This window comes from Barbatula barbatula (genome assembly GCF_947034865.1).
Source record: "Barbatula barbatula genome assembly, chromosome: 1".
In the NCBI taxonomy this organism is placed as follows: domain Eukaryota; kingdom Metazoa; phylum Chordata; class Actinopteri; order Cypriniformes; family Nemacheilidae; genus Barbatula; species Barbatula barbatula.
In genome coordinates, this window is record NC_136766.1 from 2,191,183 (window position 1) to 2,207,819 (window position 16,637).

General features: G+C 39.6%; 2 protein-coding genes across 2 annotated transcripts in view; both read right to left on the minus strand.

Annotated features, from left to right (window-relative positions):
* Positions 1-1,802: 1,802 nt before the first annotated feature.
* LOC306904377 (intestinal mucin-like protein) lies at positions 1,803-4,706 on the minus strand. Its single transcript, XM_079474240.1, has 9 exons — positions 4,547-4,706; positions 4,207-4,305; positions 4,079-4,119; positions 3,857-3,979; positions 3,062-3,160; positions 2,824-2,952; positions 2,688-2,727; positions 2,476-2,599; positions 1,803-2,359 (listed from the first exon to the last, which is right to left on the minus strand). Exons 1-9 carry the CDS (start codon positions 4,692-4,694, stop codon positions 2,158-2,160), a joined length of 1,005 nt encoding a protein of 334 aa, XP_079330366.1. The 5' UTR covers positions 4,695-4,706; the 3' UTR covers positions 1,803-2,157.
* A 4,322-nt stretch (positions 4,707-9,028) lies between these two features.
* The window catches only part of LOC306897906 (mucin-5B-like), a gene marked incomplete at both ends in the record, with an annotated part of 34,814 nt that continues 27,205 nt past the window's right edge, over positions 9,029-16,637 (minus strand). The window contains 8 exons of the mRNA XM_079463028.1: positions 9,029-9,236; positions 9,454-9,508; positions 12,123-12,228; positions 12,449-12,671; positions 12,889-12,943; positions 15,054-15,159; positions 15,380-15,602; positions 15,820-15,874. Coding sequence (XP_079319154.1) covers positions 9,029-9,236; positions 9,454-9,508; positions 12,123-12,228; positions 12,449-12,671; positions 12,889-12,943; positions 15,054-15,159; positions 15,380-15,602; positions 15,820-15,874 — 1,031 coding nt within the window. The remainder of the gene's footprint in view (positions 9,237-9,453; positions 9,509-12,122; positions 12,229-12,448; positions 12,672-12,888; positions 12,944-15,053; positions 15,160-15,379; positions 15,603-15,819; positions 15,875-16,637) is intronic.

Sequence of the window (16,637 nt, forward strand, 5' to 3'; positions counted from 1 at the left end):
TCACTGGGTATCATTGTTTTGGTAGTGACAACAATTGTTTTGGTAACAATTAATCCATTATTTGGGGAAATAAACTAAACTCAGTACAGTTATGCAAATAATTAATATTTGAGTATGTTTAAGTTCTGATATGGTATGTGAGCTGTAGGTTTTCTATTAGATGTTTACCGTCAGATGCGTGTCTGTAATATGTGCTGGCTTCATATGTGCAACATGGTTAGTTATTTGTATTAACATAAAATGTTGAAAATCTGATTTAGCTGTGTAAACATTGTGATCGCTACCAAAACATTACCATAGATACTGAAAATGTGTGTTAAGACCGAAACATGGGATGTTTTATCAAAAATAAAGTATATTAAATGATCAACTAAGATGTTATGAAGGGTTTGATTCAATGTATATAGGCCTATAAACTAACAAATCCTTAACATTGAAATGATCCATTATATGCCTTTTACAAAGAAACCTCATAAAAAACACTTGAAATATTGTTTTAACCTTAACTGTTATTGATTTACATGTGAATTTTTTTTAATAGCAAAAAGTAGATTTAAACAAAATCTTAATATGTAAATGTAATCTTTCTCATTAAATTATATATTATTGTATTTCGGTAGTGACAACATTTGCGGAGAGGAAGAATATTTATAACTTTCTGAATAAACCAAGTAAAAATTAACTGCACGGTTACTAGTAATGTGTACATTTGATATTATCAAAGAAAACAATTATGGAAAAAAATTCATGATGTTTCCAACTGTGATTTTGCATCAATTCTTTAGAATGGCCCATATATCCTTAAATCCAGTAATTGTACATTGATTTTACGGTATATTGCAGTCGCTCCAGCTGACAGAAAATCTCAGGTGTAGGCTTAAGCCCTGTCCTGGGAACTGCATTTATATGACTTTATATACAGTGAGGAAAATAAGTATTTGAACACCCTGCTATTTTGCAAGTTCTCCCACTTAGAAATAATGGAGAAGTCTGAAATTGTCATCGTAGGTCCAATTGAAAAACAAGGGCTACTGTACCAAATATTAACATTGATTTTCTCAGGTGTTCAAATACTTATTTGCAACTGTATCATACAAATAAATAGTTAAAAAATCATACATTGTGATTTCTGGATTTTTTTAGGTTATGTCTCTCACAGTGGACATGCACCTACGATGACAATTTCAGACCCCTCCATGATTTCTAAGTGGGAGAACTTGCAAAATAGCAGGGTGTTCAAATACTTATTTTCCTCACTGTATATATGACTATATAATATTTATTTATGTATAAGCCATTACTTTCATTGATAAGGTTCTTTGAACTACTACAGACATTTCATAACATTGATAACTAAAAGTTTAGGGTCACCTAACAGGGACTTTTTCATTTACAAATATTTGTATCTAAAGTGTGTAAAAATTAGTTAGTTGTATAAATATTTTTTAATAATTTCATTACGAATATAAAACTTTATTTATTAAGAATATTTTTAAAATGCTAACTATGGTTGGAGCCGACAGCCTTGTGGTTAGTGCTTTCGACATAAGATGCTGTTGCGCTCCGGTTGACCCCAGTTTGAGCCACGGCTCATGGTCCTTTCCCGATCCGATCCCAACCCCTCGGTCACCCACTTTGCTTCTTGTCCTCTCTCTCCTAGTGCACTAATAAAGGCCAAAATAACCCCCCTCCCAAAGGATGACTATAGCCTAAAAGTGAAGAGTTGAGAGTTTGTCATCTCAGGCCGAGAAATGACAAGAGACCATTTCTGAACATGAAAAAAAACTCACTACACTGAAGTTCATCAAATAGCATTCAAATAACATTTATTTTATTTCTCCTTAGTCACAACATAATTCCTAAAGTTACATTTGTGTTATAACAATAGTTTTGCTTTTATTCTAAAATGTGAAAATGAAAATGTTTAGCATGAGATGAAAGCCATTTAGTGGAGCTACGTCTTACAGAAACGACGTTCTTTTCAAGATGGAAAATGTCACAATCGACATGACCACTGTGTGATTTGCAAATATTTATTGAATTTTAAATCTGAAAGGAAATAATAACAGATATGAAGAGAATGAATGCAGATAAAACTCATATAATTAACTCAAGCCATAAATAGAATAAGAGTTTAGCGTTGCGAGCTGGACGTCATCAGCGTTTGTGTTGCTGTTTTTTGGCCGAGAGCTGTTGATCCACACAATCCGACTGCACACAGCCGCACTTCTCGATGTACACGTATGTGTGTATGACTTTAGATCCGTTCGGACACAAGAGCTCTGCTTGCCGCTGTGAAGTGGCCATTTCCCGACAACAAGAACATGAATGTTGCACTGCGTTGTATTCGGTGGAGTACCTGAACATGTGTAGAAGTCATGAAATAACATTAAAAAACATGTTTTTACGTCACACTCTTTCTAATGTATTGTTATCCTATTAATCTGCTAAAGGTTTATTGTGGTTGTAACGTACATGGAATATGTGCCGCAGGATCCGTCACACGTGCCCATCTCTACTGGTGTTAATGTCTTACAGCCTCCGCTCTCCAGGTACGTTGATCTCCTGGTGACATTGCATTGCTTTGGCACGACCACGCCTGTACAGATGAGAGAAATACACATTTAGTTAAGTTGAACCAATATTAACTTCATTTATGCACAATATTGAGAACATAAAAGACGCACATCCTTGACAACATCCATCAGGAAAAATTAACTGCGTTCCCTGCAGGAGTGAGACAAAACACAAACGTTACACACACACACACACACATGTATTTAAACCATGTGAATATTACTGTATGTACTGTTGTCGACTCACAGGAACACATTCAGCTGGATTGAAGTCTGGACACATGATCTTTGTCTCTATAGCAAGGAACTGCTTTCCAGCGTACACACACTCGAACTTCACACATTTATCACCAGGGGGCGACAAGATTTCACCAGGCTGAAAACACAGAGGCAGGTCGTCTTCATCAGGTCATCATTGTGAAACCCATATGTGTAAAGTCTATTTCTTTCAATGAAAATCGAAGAAACAAATGTAAGAAACTGACGTTGATGGTGAATGTGACGTTTGATTGATATACAACGATACAGCTCGTCTGCACACACTGCCCACAGCACTGACCGGCCACCGGCTCATAAGAGTATCCCTTAAAGGAAAAAAACAACATCAATTCATTCACATTTCAACTTTATCAACACTGTTGCTCTGGTTTCAAGAATTGTTTTATGACTTGTAATATATTATTTTTCTTTATTGCTTTGTGGTGCATTACTTTACCTCCAGCTTTAATGCTGTTTATCATTTAAACTCACTCTTATGATACGACATGACATTACTGTGAAATTGGTCAATGTGCTCAGTATGTTTGTAAAAAACAAGCACAGCACTTTGAAACATGTTCAAAGCATGACAACACAGAAAAATAAGAATGGGTTACATTTTCCAAGTTTTAATTGTAAACAATATCAATCAATCAAATGTTTCACATTAAACTTTCATACTGCAAATAACTTTTTGTTTTATCGGGATTTTATTTTAAATATCTATCTCCTGTTACAGTTAAATCTTTTCAAGGTAGCTTTGTGTGTTTTTTATTAAAAGATATATTTCACTAAATTGTTACTACTGTTATTATATAATACAATTATTGGATAATCTTTTATTCTTGTAAAAAACTTTGAGGTACAAATATACTATAAAAAAATAAAGCTTGTAATTAGTGATATCATTTTTCTATTTATTACTAGAGATCTGACCGGACCTACATAGGTTGTATCCGGTGTATGTGGCAAAAAATGAATTGAAGTGAATTATTTAATCGGATGGTTTGTATTCCTCTCACCAGTGGACAGTATGGGTCACATTTAACAGGCTGACATTCAATTGCATGAAGTTGATTCTTGGGATCCACGTTATCGCCACACACACAATTCTCACACGGGTTCACAGGCACAACCGATCCGGGCTGAAACGAGATGGGGAATCACGTTAACTAACATCTAAATTCACTGCGTTAGTCCCATAAATATAAATATATATCATCTATTAAAGGTTGGGGCCTTACCATATATTCAGTGTCATTGAACACACAGACAGGTTTCGGCACTGTACAGTACAGAAAGTAAATTTCGTTTCATTAAGTTCTGTCATTTATCATCCAGCGAGAAGATATTCAAGTGAATCTTTACTCACAGCAGCCATAGATCGGACAGCAGGCTCCCATTGTTATCTCCGCACCGTATCCAGCTGGACACGTGAAGTTCTTACTGGGACAAAGACTGACATCACATTCTAGAAAAGAGGAGAAATAACAAATATCTCAACAAACATCATTCGCGATCTTATCCGAACACAAGGGAAAATATCTGAGAATATCGTGAAATGCAATACACTGATGTGAAGGATACACATTTTTACTGCTCTTTAGGTTTCCTTTCTGGAAAATTCCTTTCAAAAAACAATTTCTGGAAAATGTAGAAATCGTCATAAGTAACATTTATGTAACTACCCTTTAATAAAGTTTGTGACTCACCACAAATGGTTTTTGTGCAGCAGTTCTCTGTTTTTGTAACTTCAAACTGACCGAGCTCCAAACAGTCTTTTGGTGTTTCTGTTGGACATGGATGAGCTTCACAGCGGATATTCAAGTCTTCCGTACACGTGCATATCTCACAGCCCATGAGCCACGTGTCATTAACCTTAAGATAAATGACCAGTTTAAATAAATGAAACTCACACACATCCATTATATCACTGCAATGTTTTACACATGATCTGAAGATAGGGCTGTGATGCGATTAATCGCATCTAGAATAAACGTTTGTGTTCACATAATACATGTCTATGTACTATGCAAATTCATTTTGTAAAAAAAAAAACATACACGTACCTGCATAAATTTAAGAAATATATACACTTTTATAAACATTTATATAAACAAATATTCTTGGTAAATATAAATAATAAGTACATGTAAATATTTCCTAAATATGTATGTGTATGAGTTTATAAATACCAAATAAATATGTGAAGTACACAGACATAGATTATGTAAACCCAAACTTTTATTCTGGATGCGATTAATCGCGATTATTCGTTTCACGGCCCTATTTGAAATGATATACAAATAAGCTCAATATCTGTTTATTTATTCCATTTTCGTACCTTCTTCCATCCTCCATTTGGTATCAAACAAATCTCTGGAAAATTAAGAAAGTTGCATGTTTAAGGTTTGTGATGAGGTCACTCTGATTGGACACATTTCTTAACCTGTAGTGTATGACCAATCCATAAAGACCCTTCTATTTATTAAAAAAAGCATCACATACAGACACTCTTTAAATCTGCTTGAATAGCTTCAATAGTAACAGGTGTTGAAGTGCACTCACCGCAGTCGGGGACACAGACATTTACAGTTGAACTCAGAAGTGTAGTGCCGTTCGGACAGTAACAACCTTCCCATGTCATGGATTCCAAAGTGCGGAAAGCGTCTGTTCTATATATATATTTCATGTTGAATCTAACACGATGAACACAAATAAAGATTTTTACTTTCACATATCCACACACTCGTATAGCTAGCGTTCAGGTTATTTTTCAAATACCTCTCATCACAGGTGGGCTCCACCTGAGGTCCACACGCTTGATACACCTGTGGCGCTGTGCATTTGAAATCTTAACGGATAAAACAGTGAAATGTTCGGATAAGTGAGATGAAGACGGCTGTGATTATGTTAACATGTAAATGTACTGACCACAGACTCCATCTGTAGCGCTTCTCCAGTCCACACATACTCCTGCCATCGCACATTCATCCGCATACGCCTGCAGGCTGGAGCATGCCATGGCTTCGTTTATTTGGCAAACGTCAAAGATGCATGCTTTCACATACGGCTTGTGAGGGACCAACTTATGGCATTTGGCAAAGATCCTGCACAGATGATCAAAGGAATCCAACGCAATGAGCCGTCACAACATTCAACAGATTCAAGGTTATTAATTGTTGAAACTAGTTACTTGAAATACTGATTCACTGAATGAATAATCAAGTTCCTCAGTTAATGTAAACACTCGAAAACAACGGCTTTGCATTTAGATGATACTTTAACTGTAAACTAATATGTTATCTTTAACTGAAACCCCGGTTAACATTCACATCCGGTCTAATCTCGAAAATAACCGTCATTTTTACCACGGCTCTAGCTCTTATGAATTCTTACAATGTGAGTCATACATAATTGCAACATTATGAGGAAAAAGAAATAATGAAGCCACACCCTTAACCCCGTAACGTACAAAAGAGATTGTAGGTATTTATAAGAATTCGCTACAAATTGTTACGTTCTCCTTGTTAAGAAGTATCATGACATTAATCTGGACTGCTCACTCGCTCTCGATGATATCGCAGATTTTCGGATGTTGGCACGGTTTTGGTGTGGGCTCTGGTTTCGGTGGTGGACAAACACTGTTGCTGTTGTTGACATTCCAATGTGGAGCCATATCCTCGCAGGATGATATAATGGTGCCATTTGGTAAGCGACAATCATCTGTTTGGTTATTGTCACATGTCCCTAAAAAAGAAAAGAGAGATTCATGAAAATAATAAACTTCAAACTATAATCAAATTTGCAGTGTTTATAAATATATTGTGTCCACGTACACAGGTGTGCACTTCTGGGTTTCCTTTAGTATAGACTTACCACACTGGCCCTCTGTGTTACCATGAAAGTACTGCCACGGGAGGTGGATGGAAAACATCATGCCGGTAAAAGAGATTTGCGCATTAATTGCTGGTATGACCATGAGAGACTCGATCCCGTTCTCTGTGACCCGGAAATCTTCATTCTGAAATGGCAGACTGGATCTCTTGCGGTTCACATAAATCTAAGACAAAACAGAAAAATATGTGTACAGTCTCAAAGCAATCTCAACATTAACAGTCCAAATAAAGCATGTTGTAATTATTTTACACCATTAGCATCCAAAGATGACACAAAGCATTCTGACTTCTAGAATATCTGTCACAGACAGATTTCATAAACTGCCATTTCTGAATACAGTTAAAATAAGCTTATTTACCACATTGTTAACGACTCCGCTAGAAATCTCCTGGGACATAAAGATCTCAAACGATTTGTAGTAAACCGTCAGGGACTTGGGGCAGGAGACATCGTCTTCGGCATCACAGAAAACATTGTCAATGACAACGCTAAAATTGTACTTAGGATCAATTTCCTTGACAAGGACGTAAGAGCAGTTTCCTTGAAACGGGTAATATGTTCCATCAAATGAGATGTAATGTGGGTCTCCAAAGCCATTGCAGATACCTGAAATGATATATATAGTAACATTTGAACCATGAGTTAAAAAATAATGACGTAAAAAATCAGCTCGCCACGGCAACTTACATTGGCACTCGTATTTATAACAGCATCCAGACTCATCAGGGACTTTCACAGGTAGATATTGGTTCTCACACACGGGATACTTGACAGGTCCACACTGTACCGGTGCATGTTCTATTGCACCGTTGATGCATGTGTCAACATGGCAGTTCCCTACATTAACAGATTCGCCATTCTAAAAATAAAACAAATGTCCTGTTAATTTGTGATCGATATCATCTGAAAGTCCAATATCTGTGTCAAATATTATTTTCAGTTGTGTTTGCTGGGTTGAATGCAATGAAAAACTAGGTATGTCCCGGTTTTCTGTAGGAAGGACATCTTGATTGAGAAACTAAAACCTTCCTCATCTAAGAATCAGCTTGAAAAGTACCTACCCTTAGGGGAGGAACGTGATTATCACAGTTGCCTGACGTTGTAGGTGGGACTGTTGTAGGTAGGACTGTTGTAGGTAGGACTGTTGTTGGACAGGGTCCTTGCGTTACGACTACATCACACTTTTTAAATTCAGTTTTAACACATTTTGCTGTATAGCACCATCCATCACCATCAGTTTTATCATAAATGACTGATCCTGTGAAAACAATCATGACCATGATAAGAATTTCGCTGCAAAAAGAAAACAATATATAAAATATTGACACAAATCTGCAAGAGTTAATATGCCCACATTACCTAGCACAAAATCTTGACCATTTACGTTACAGACACAAATCTGGTTATCTGTGCTGGACCCCTTTGTTGAACCTGTTACAACTGGCAATGTAGGCTGTGTGGGTAATGTTGGTGATGTAGGCTGTGTGGGTAATGTTGGTGATGTAGGCAGTGTGGGTAATATTGGTGATGTAGGCAGTGTGGGTGATATTGGCAATGTAGTTGTGCCACACAATCCTTGGCAACAATACACTTTGATCTCATAATCAAAGCACTGCTGTGTAATAGGCTGATTCTTGTTTAAGCAAACAAGTCCATCCTCAATATTACATATCACTTCCTGTCCCAACTGTGATAGTGACAGGTCAGGGTAAAGTTTTGCATGGCATTCAACTTTAGTTGGAGAAAAGCAACCATTAGGAATTGTATTTATTATTCCTTTTATAGGTATAATTTCACCACCCTGAAGACCAGTAGTTGGGCCTCCGAAATCAATCCATTCTGACCAATTACAAACACATGGAGGTGTGGTATGTGGAGTCATGGGACTAGCTTGTGTTGAGGGTGTTGATTTTGTTGCGGTAATTGGTGCATTTGTAGGGCAGTTTTCAATACAACATAACACTCTGATCTCATATTCAAAGCACTGCTGTGTAACACCCTGGTCCTTGTTCCGACAAACCAGACCGTCTTTAGCATTACACTTCACCACCTGACCAAGCTGTGAAATAGAAAGTCCAGGGAAAAGTTTTGCACGACATTCAACTTGGTCTGGAACTTTGCAGAGAGTTGGATAGGTGACAGTTATATTTTCAATCGATATTACTTCACCACCATCAGATCCTGTTGTTGGGCCACCAAAGTCAAACCAATCTGACCAACTGCAAGTCACACCACAACCAGTTGTAGTAGGTGTTGTAGTTGATGGAGTTGTTGAATGTGTTGTAGTAGGTGTTTTAGTTGATGGAGTTGTTGAAGGTGTTGTAGTAGGTGTTGTAGTTGATGGAGTTGTTGAAGGTGTTGTAGTAGGTGTTGTAGTTGATTGAGTTGTTGATGGAGATGTAGTAGATGTTATGGTTGTTGGAGTTGTTGAAGGAGGTGTAGTTGATGTTGTGGTTGTTGGAGTTGTGGTGATTGTGGTCATGGTGGAACAGTGTCCACTCTCTTTACAACAGAGCATTCTGATCTCATAGTCAAAACACTGCTCTGCTAAGCCTTGGTCTTTATTTAAGCAAACCAGTCCGTCTTTTGCATTACACTTCACCACCTGACCAAGCTGTGAAATAGAAAGTCCAGGAAAAAGTTTTGCACGACATTCAACTTGGTCTGGAACTTTGCAGAGGGTTGGATAGGTGACAGTTATATTTTCAATCGATATTACTTCACCACCATCAGATCCTGTTGTTGGGCCACCAAAGTCAAACCAATCTGACCAACTGCAAGTCACAACACAACCAGTTGTAGTAGGTGTTGTAGTTGATGGAGTTGTGGTAGGAGTTGAAGTAGGCGTTGTAGTTGATGGAGTTGTTGAAGGTGTTGTAGAAGGTGTTGTAGTTGATGGAGTTGTTGAAGGTGTTGTAGTAGGTGTTGTAGTTGATGGAGTTGTGGTAGGCGTTGTAGTAGGTGTTGTAGTTGATGGAGATGTGGTAGGAGTTGTTGAAGGTGTTGTAGTTGATGGAGTTGTTGAAGGTGTTGTAGTAGGTGTTGTAGTTGATGGAGTTGTTGAAGGAGGTGTAGTTGATGTTGTGGTTGTTGGAGTTGTGGTGATTGTGGTCATGGTGGAACAGTGTCCACTCTCTTTACAACAGAGCATTCTGATCTCATAGTCAAAACACTGCTCTGCTAAGCCTTGGTCTTTATTTAAGCAAACCAGTCCGTCTTTTGCATTACACTTCACCACCTGACCAAGCTGTGAAATAGAAAGTCCAGGGAAAAGTTTTGCACGACATTCAACTTGGTCTGGAACTTTGCAGAGGGTTGGATAGGTGACAGTTATATTTTCAATCGATATTACTTCACCACCATCAGATCCTGTTGTTGGGCCACCAAAGTCAAACCAATCTGACCAACTGCAAGTCACAACACAACCATTTGTAGTAGGTGTTGTAGTTGATGGAGTTGTGGTAGGCGTTGTAGTAGGCGTTGTAGTTGATGGAGATGTGGTAGGAGTTGTTGAAGGTGTTGTAGTTGATGGAGTTGTTGAAGGTGTTGTAGTAAGTGTTGTAGTTGATGGAGTTGTTGAAGGTGTTGTAGTAGGTGTTGTAGTTGATGGAGTTGTTGAAGGTGTTGTAGTAGGTGTTGTAGTTGATGGAGATGTGGTAGGAGTTGTTGAAGGTGTTGTAGTTGATGGAGTTGTTGAAGGTGTTGTAGTAGGTGTTGTAGTTGATGGAGTTGTTGAAGGTGTTGTAGAAGGTCTTGTGGTTGTTGGAGTTGTTGAAGGAGGTGTAGTTGATGTTGTGGTTGTTGGAGTTGTGGTGATTGTGGTCATGGTGGAACAGTGTCCACTCTCTTTACAACAGAGCATTCTGATCTCATAGTCAAAACACTGCTCTGCTAAGCCTTGGTCTTTATTTAAGCAAACCAGTCCGTCTTTTGCATTACACTTCACCACCTGACCAAGCTGTGAAATAGAAAGTCCAGGGAAAAGTTTTGCACGACATTCAACTTGGTCTGGAACTTTGCAGAGGGTTGGATAGGTGACAGTTATATTTTCAATCGATATTACTTCACCACCATCAGATCCTGTTGTTGGGCCACCAAAGTCAAACCAATCTGACCAACTGCAAGTCACAACACAACCATTTGTAGTAGGTGTTGTAGTTGATGGAGTTGTTGAAGGTGTTGTAGTTGATGGAGTTGATGAAGGTGTTGTAGTAGGTGTTGTAGTTGATGGAGTTGTTGAAGGTGTTGTAGAAGGTCTTGTGGTTGTTGGAGTTGTTGAAGGAGGTGTAGTTGATGTTGTGGTTGTTGGAGTTGTGGTGATTGTGGTCATGGTGGAACAGTGTCCACTCTCTTTACAACAGAGCATTCTGATCTCATAGTCAAAACACTGCTCTGCTAAGCCTTGGTCTTTATTTAAGCAAACCAGTCCGTCTTTTGCATTACACTTCACCACCTGACCAAGCTGTGAAATAGAAAGTCCAGGGAAAAGTTTTGCACGACATTCAACTTGGTCTGGAACTTTGCAGAGGGTTGGATAGGTGACAGTTATATTTTCAATCGATATTACTTCACCACCATCAGATCCTGTTGTTGGGCCACCAAAGTCAAACCAATCTGACCAACTGCAAGTCACAACACAACCATTTGTAGTAGGTGTTGTAGTTGATGGAGTTGTGGTAGGCGTTGTAGTAGGTGTTGTAGTTGATGGAGATGTGGTAGGAGTTGTTGAAGGTGTTGTAGTTGATGGAGTTGTTGAAGGTGTTGTAGTAGGTGTTGTAGTTGATGGAGTTGTTGAAGGAGGTGTAGTTGATGTTTTGGTTGTTGGAGTTGTGGTGATTGTGGTCATGGTGGAACAGTGTCCACTCTCTTTACAACAGAGCATTCTGATCTCATAGTCAAAACACTGCTCTGCTAAGCCTTGGTCTTTATTTAAGCAAACCAGTCCGTCTTTTGCATTACACTTCACCACCTGACCAAGCTGTGAAATAGAAAGTCCAGGGAAAAGTTTTGCACGACATTCAACTTGGTCTGGAACTTTGCAGAGGGTTGGATAGGTGACAGTTATATTTTCAATCGATATTACTTCACCACCATCAGATCCTGTTGTTGGGCCACCAAAGTCAAACCAATCTGACCAACTGCAAGTCACAACACAACCATTTGTAGTAGGTGTTGTAGTTGATGGAGTTGTGGTAGGCGTTGTAGTAGGTGTTGTAGTTGATGGAGATGTGGTAGGAGTTGTTGAAGGTGTTGTAGTTGATGGAGTTGTTGAAGGTGTTGTAGTAGGTGTTGTAGTTGATGGAGTTGTTGAAGGAGGTGTAGTTGATGTTGTGGTTGTTGGAGTTGTGGTGATTGTGGTCATGGTGGAACAGTGTCCACTCTCTTTACAACAGAGCATTCTGATCTCATAGTCAAAACACTGCTCTGCTAAGCCTTGGTCTTTATTTAAGCAAACCAGTCCGTCTTTTGCATTACACTTCACCACCTGACCAAGCTGTGAAATAGAAAGTCCAGGGAAAAGTTTTGCACGACATTCAACTTGGTCTGGAACTTTGCAGAGGGTTGGATAGGTGACAGTTATATTTTCAATCGATATTACTTCACCACCATCAGATCCTGTTGTTGGGCCACCAAAGTCAAACCAATCTGACCAACTGCAAGTCACAACACAACCATTTGTAGTAGGTGTTGTAGTTGATGGAGTTGTGGTAGGCGTTGTAGTAGGTGTTGTAGTTGATGGAGATGTGGTAGGAGTTGTTGAAGGTGTTGTAGTTGATGGAGTTGATGAAGGTGTTGTAGTAGGTGTTGTAGTTGATGGAGTTGTTGAAGGTGTTGTAGAAGGTCTTGTGGTTGTTGGAGTTGTTGAAGGAGGTGTAGTTGATGTTGTGGTTGTTGGAGTTGTGGTGATTGTGGTCATGGTGGAACAGTGTCCACTCTCTTTACAACAGAGCATTCTGATCTCATAGTCAAAACACTGCTCTGCTAAGCCTTGGTCTTTATTTAAGCAAACCAGTCCGTCTTTTGCATTACACTTCACCACCTGACCAAGCTGTGAAATAGAAAGTCCAGGGAAAAGTTTTGCACGACATTCAACTTGGTCTGGAACTTTGCAGAGGGTTGGATAGGTGACAGTTATTTTTTCAATCGATATTACTTCACCACCATCAGATCCTGTTGTTGGGCCACCAAAGTCAAACCAATCTGACCAACTGCAAGTCACAACACAACCATTTGTAGTAGGTGTTGTAGTTGATGGAGTTGTGGTAGGCGTTGTAGTAGGTGTTGTAGTTGATGGAGATGTGGTAGGAGTTGTTGAAGGTGTTGTAGTTGATGGAGTTGTTGAAGGTGTTGTAGTAGGTGTTGTAGTTGATGGAGTTGTTGAAGGTGTTGTTGAAGGTCTTGTGGTTGTTGGAGTTGTTGAAGGAGGTGTAGTTGATGTTGTGGTTGTTGGAGTTGTGGTGATTGTGGTCATGGTGGAACAGTGTCCACTCTCTTTACAACAGAGCATTCTGATCTCATAGTCAAAACACTGCTCTGCTAAGCCTTGGTCTTTATTTAAGCAAACCAGTCCGTCTTTTGCATTACACTTCACCACCTGACCAAGCTGTGAAATAGAAAGTCCAGGGAAAAGTTTTGCATGACATTCAACTTGGTCTGGAACTTTGCAGAGGGTTGGATAGGTGACAGTTATATTTTCAATCGATATTACTTCGCCACCATCAGATCCTGTTGTTGGGCCACCAAAGTCAAACCAATCTGACCAACTGCAAGTCACAACACAACCAGTTGTAGTAGGTGTTGTAGTTGATGGAGTTGTGGTAGGCGTTGAAGTAGGCGTTGTAGTTGATGGAGTTGTTGAAGGTGTTGTAGTAGGTGTTGTAGTTGATGGAGTTGTTGAAGGTGTTGTAGAAGGTGTTGTAGTTGATGGAGTTGTTGAAGGTGTTGTAGTAGGTGTTGTAGTTGATGGAGATGTGGTAGGTGTTGTAGTAGGTGTTGTAGTTGATGGAGTTGTGGTATGAGTGGAAGTAGGTGTTGTAGTTGATGGAGTTGTTGAAGGTGTTGTAGTAGGTGTTGTAGTTGTTGGAGTTGTGGTGATTGTGGTCATGGTGGAACAGTTTCCACTCTCTTTACAACAGAGCATTCTGATCTCATAGTCAAAACACTGCTCTGCTAAGCCTTGGTCTTTATTTAAGCAAACCAGTCCGTCTTTTGCATTACACTTCACCACCTGACCAAGCTGTGAAATAGAAAGTCCAGGGAAAAGTTTTGCACGACATTCAACTTGGTCTGGAACTTTGCAGAGGGTTGGATAGGTGACAGTTATATTTTCAATCGATATTACTTCACCACCATCAGATCCTGTTGTTGGGCCACCAAAGTCAAACCAATCTGACCAACTGCAAGTCACAACACAACCAGTTGTAGTAGGTGTTGTAGTTGATGGAGTTGTGGTAGGAGTTGAAGTAGGCGTTGTAGTTGATGGAGTTGTTGAAGGTGTTGTAGTAGGTGTTGTAGTTGATGGAGTTGTTGAAGGTGTTGTAGTAAGTGTTGTAGTTGATGGAGTTGTTGAAGGTGTTGTAGTAGGTGTTGTAGTTGATGGAGTTGTTGAAGGTGTTGTAGTAGGTGTTGTAGTTGATGGAGATGTGGTAGGAGTTGTTGAAGGTGTTGTAGTTGATGGAGTTGTTGAAGGTGTTGTAGAAGGTCTTGTGGTTGTTGGAGTTGTTGAAGGAGGTGTAGTTGATGTTGTGGTTGTTGGAGTTGTGGTGATTGTGGTCATGGTGGAACAGTGTCCACTCTCTTTACAACAGAGCATTCTGATCTCATAGTCAAAACACTGCTCTGCTAAGCCTTGGTCTTTATTTAAGCAAACCAGTCCGTCTTTTGCATTACACTTCACCACCTGACCAAGCTGTGAAATAGAAAGTCCAGGGAAAAGTTTTGCACGACATTCAACTTGGTCTGGAACTTTGCAGAGGGTTGGATAGGTGACAGTTATATTTTCAATCGATATTACTTCACCACCATCAGATCCTGTTGTTGGGCCACCAAAGTCAAACCAATCTGACCAACTGCAAGTCACAACACAACCATTTGTAGTAGGTGTTGTAGTTGATGGAGTTGTGGTAGGCGTTGTAGTAGGTGTTGTAGTTGATGGAGATGTGGTAGGAGTTGTTGAAGGTGTTGTAGTTGATGGAGTTGTTGAAGGTGTTGTAGTAGGTGTTGTAGTTGATGGAGTTGTTGAAGGAGGTGTAGTTGATGTTGTGGTTGTTGGAGTTGTGGTGATTGTGGTCATGGTGGAACAGTGTCCACTCTCTTTACAACAGAGCATTCTGATCTCATAGTCAAAACACTGCTCTGCTAAGCCTTGGTCTTTATTTAAGCAAACCAGTCCGTCTTTTGCATTACACTTCACCACCTGACCAAGCTGTGAAATAGAAAGTCCAGGGAAAAGTTTTGCACGACATTCAACTTGGTCTGGAACTTTGCAGAGGGTTGGATAGGTGACAGTTATATTTTCAATCGATATTACTTCACCACCATCAGATCCTGTTGTTGGGCCACCAAAGTCAAACCAATCTGACCAACTGCAAGTCACAACACAACCATTTGTAGTAGGTGTTGTAGTTGATGGAGTTGTGGTAGGCGTTGTAGTAGGTGTTGTAGTTGATGGAGATGTGGTAGGAGTTGTTGAAGGTGTTGTAGTTGATGGAGTTGATGAAGGTGTTGTAGTAGGTGTTGTAGTTGATGGAGTTGTTGAAGGTGTTGTAGAAGGTCTTGTGGTTGTTGGAGTTGTTGAAGGAGGTGTAGTTGATGTTGTGGTTGTTGGAGTTGTGGTGATTGTGGTCATGGTTGAACAGTGTCCACTCTCTTTACAACAGAGCATTCTGATCTCATAGTCAAAACACTGCTCTGCTAAGCCTTGGTCTTTATTTAAGCAAACCAGTCCGTCTTTTGCATTACACTTCACCACCTGACCAAGCTGTGAAATAGAAAGTCCAGGGAAAAGTTTTGCACGACATTCAACTTGGTCTGGAACTTTGCAGAGGGTTGGATAGGTGACAGTTATATTTTCAATCGATATTACTTCACCACCATCAGATCCTGTTGTTGGGCCACCAAAGTCAAACCAATCTGACCAACTGCAAGTCACAACACAACCATTTGTAGTAGGTGTTGTAGTTGATGGAGTTGTGGTAGGCGTTGTAGTAGGTGTTGTAGTTGATGGAGATGTGGTAGGAGTTGTTGAAGGTGTTGTAGTTGATGGAGTTGTTGAAGGTGTTGTAGTAGGTGTTGTAGTTGATGGAGTTGTTGAAGGAGGTGTAGTTGATGTTATGGTTGTTGGAGTTGTGGTGATTGTGGTCATGGTGGAACAGTGTCCACTCTCTTTACAACAGAGCATTCTGATCTCATAGTCAAAACACTGCTCTGCTAAGCCTTGGTCTTTATTTAAGCAAACCAGTCCGTCTTTTGCATTACACTTCACCACCTGACCAAGCTGTGAAATAGAAAGTCCAGGGAAAAGTTTTGCACGACATTCAACTTGGTCTGGAACTTTGCAGAGGGTTGGATAGGTGACAGTTATATTTTCAATCGATATTACTTCACCACCATCAGATCCTGTTGTTGGGCCACCAAAGTCAAACCAATCTGACCAACTGCAAGTCACAACACAACCATTTGTAGTAGGTGTTGTAGTTGATGGAGTTGTGGTAGGCGTTGTAGTAGGTGTTGTAGTTGATGGAGATGTGGTAGGAGTTGTTGAAGGTGTTGTAGTTGATGGAGTTGTTGAAGGTGTTGTAGTAGGTGTTGTAGTTGATGGAGTTGTTGAAGGTGTTGTTGAAGGTCTTGTGGTTGTTGGAGTTGTTGAAGGAGGTGTAGTTGATGTTGTGGTTGTTGGAGTTG

Excerpts from the sequence above, each read along its gene's own strand:
- LOC306904377 (XM_079474240.1), bottom strand. The coding sequence starts at position 4,694 with ATGGGCTGTGAGATATGCACGTGTACGGAAGACTTGAATATCCGCTGT. Across the intron at positions 3,161-3,856 it reads GTGACCCATACTGTCCACTG|GGATACTCTTATGAGCCGGT; the intron begins GTGAGAGGAATA and ends TTTTCCTTTAAG. Across the intron at positions 2,728-2,823 it reads ATCCAGCTGAATGTGTTCCT|GGAACGCAGTTAATTTTTCC; the intron begins GTGAGTCGACAA and ends TCACTCCTGCAG.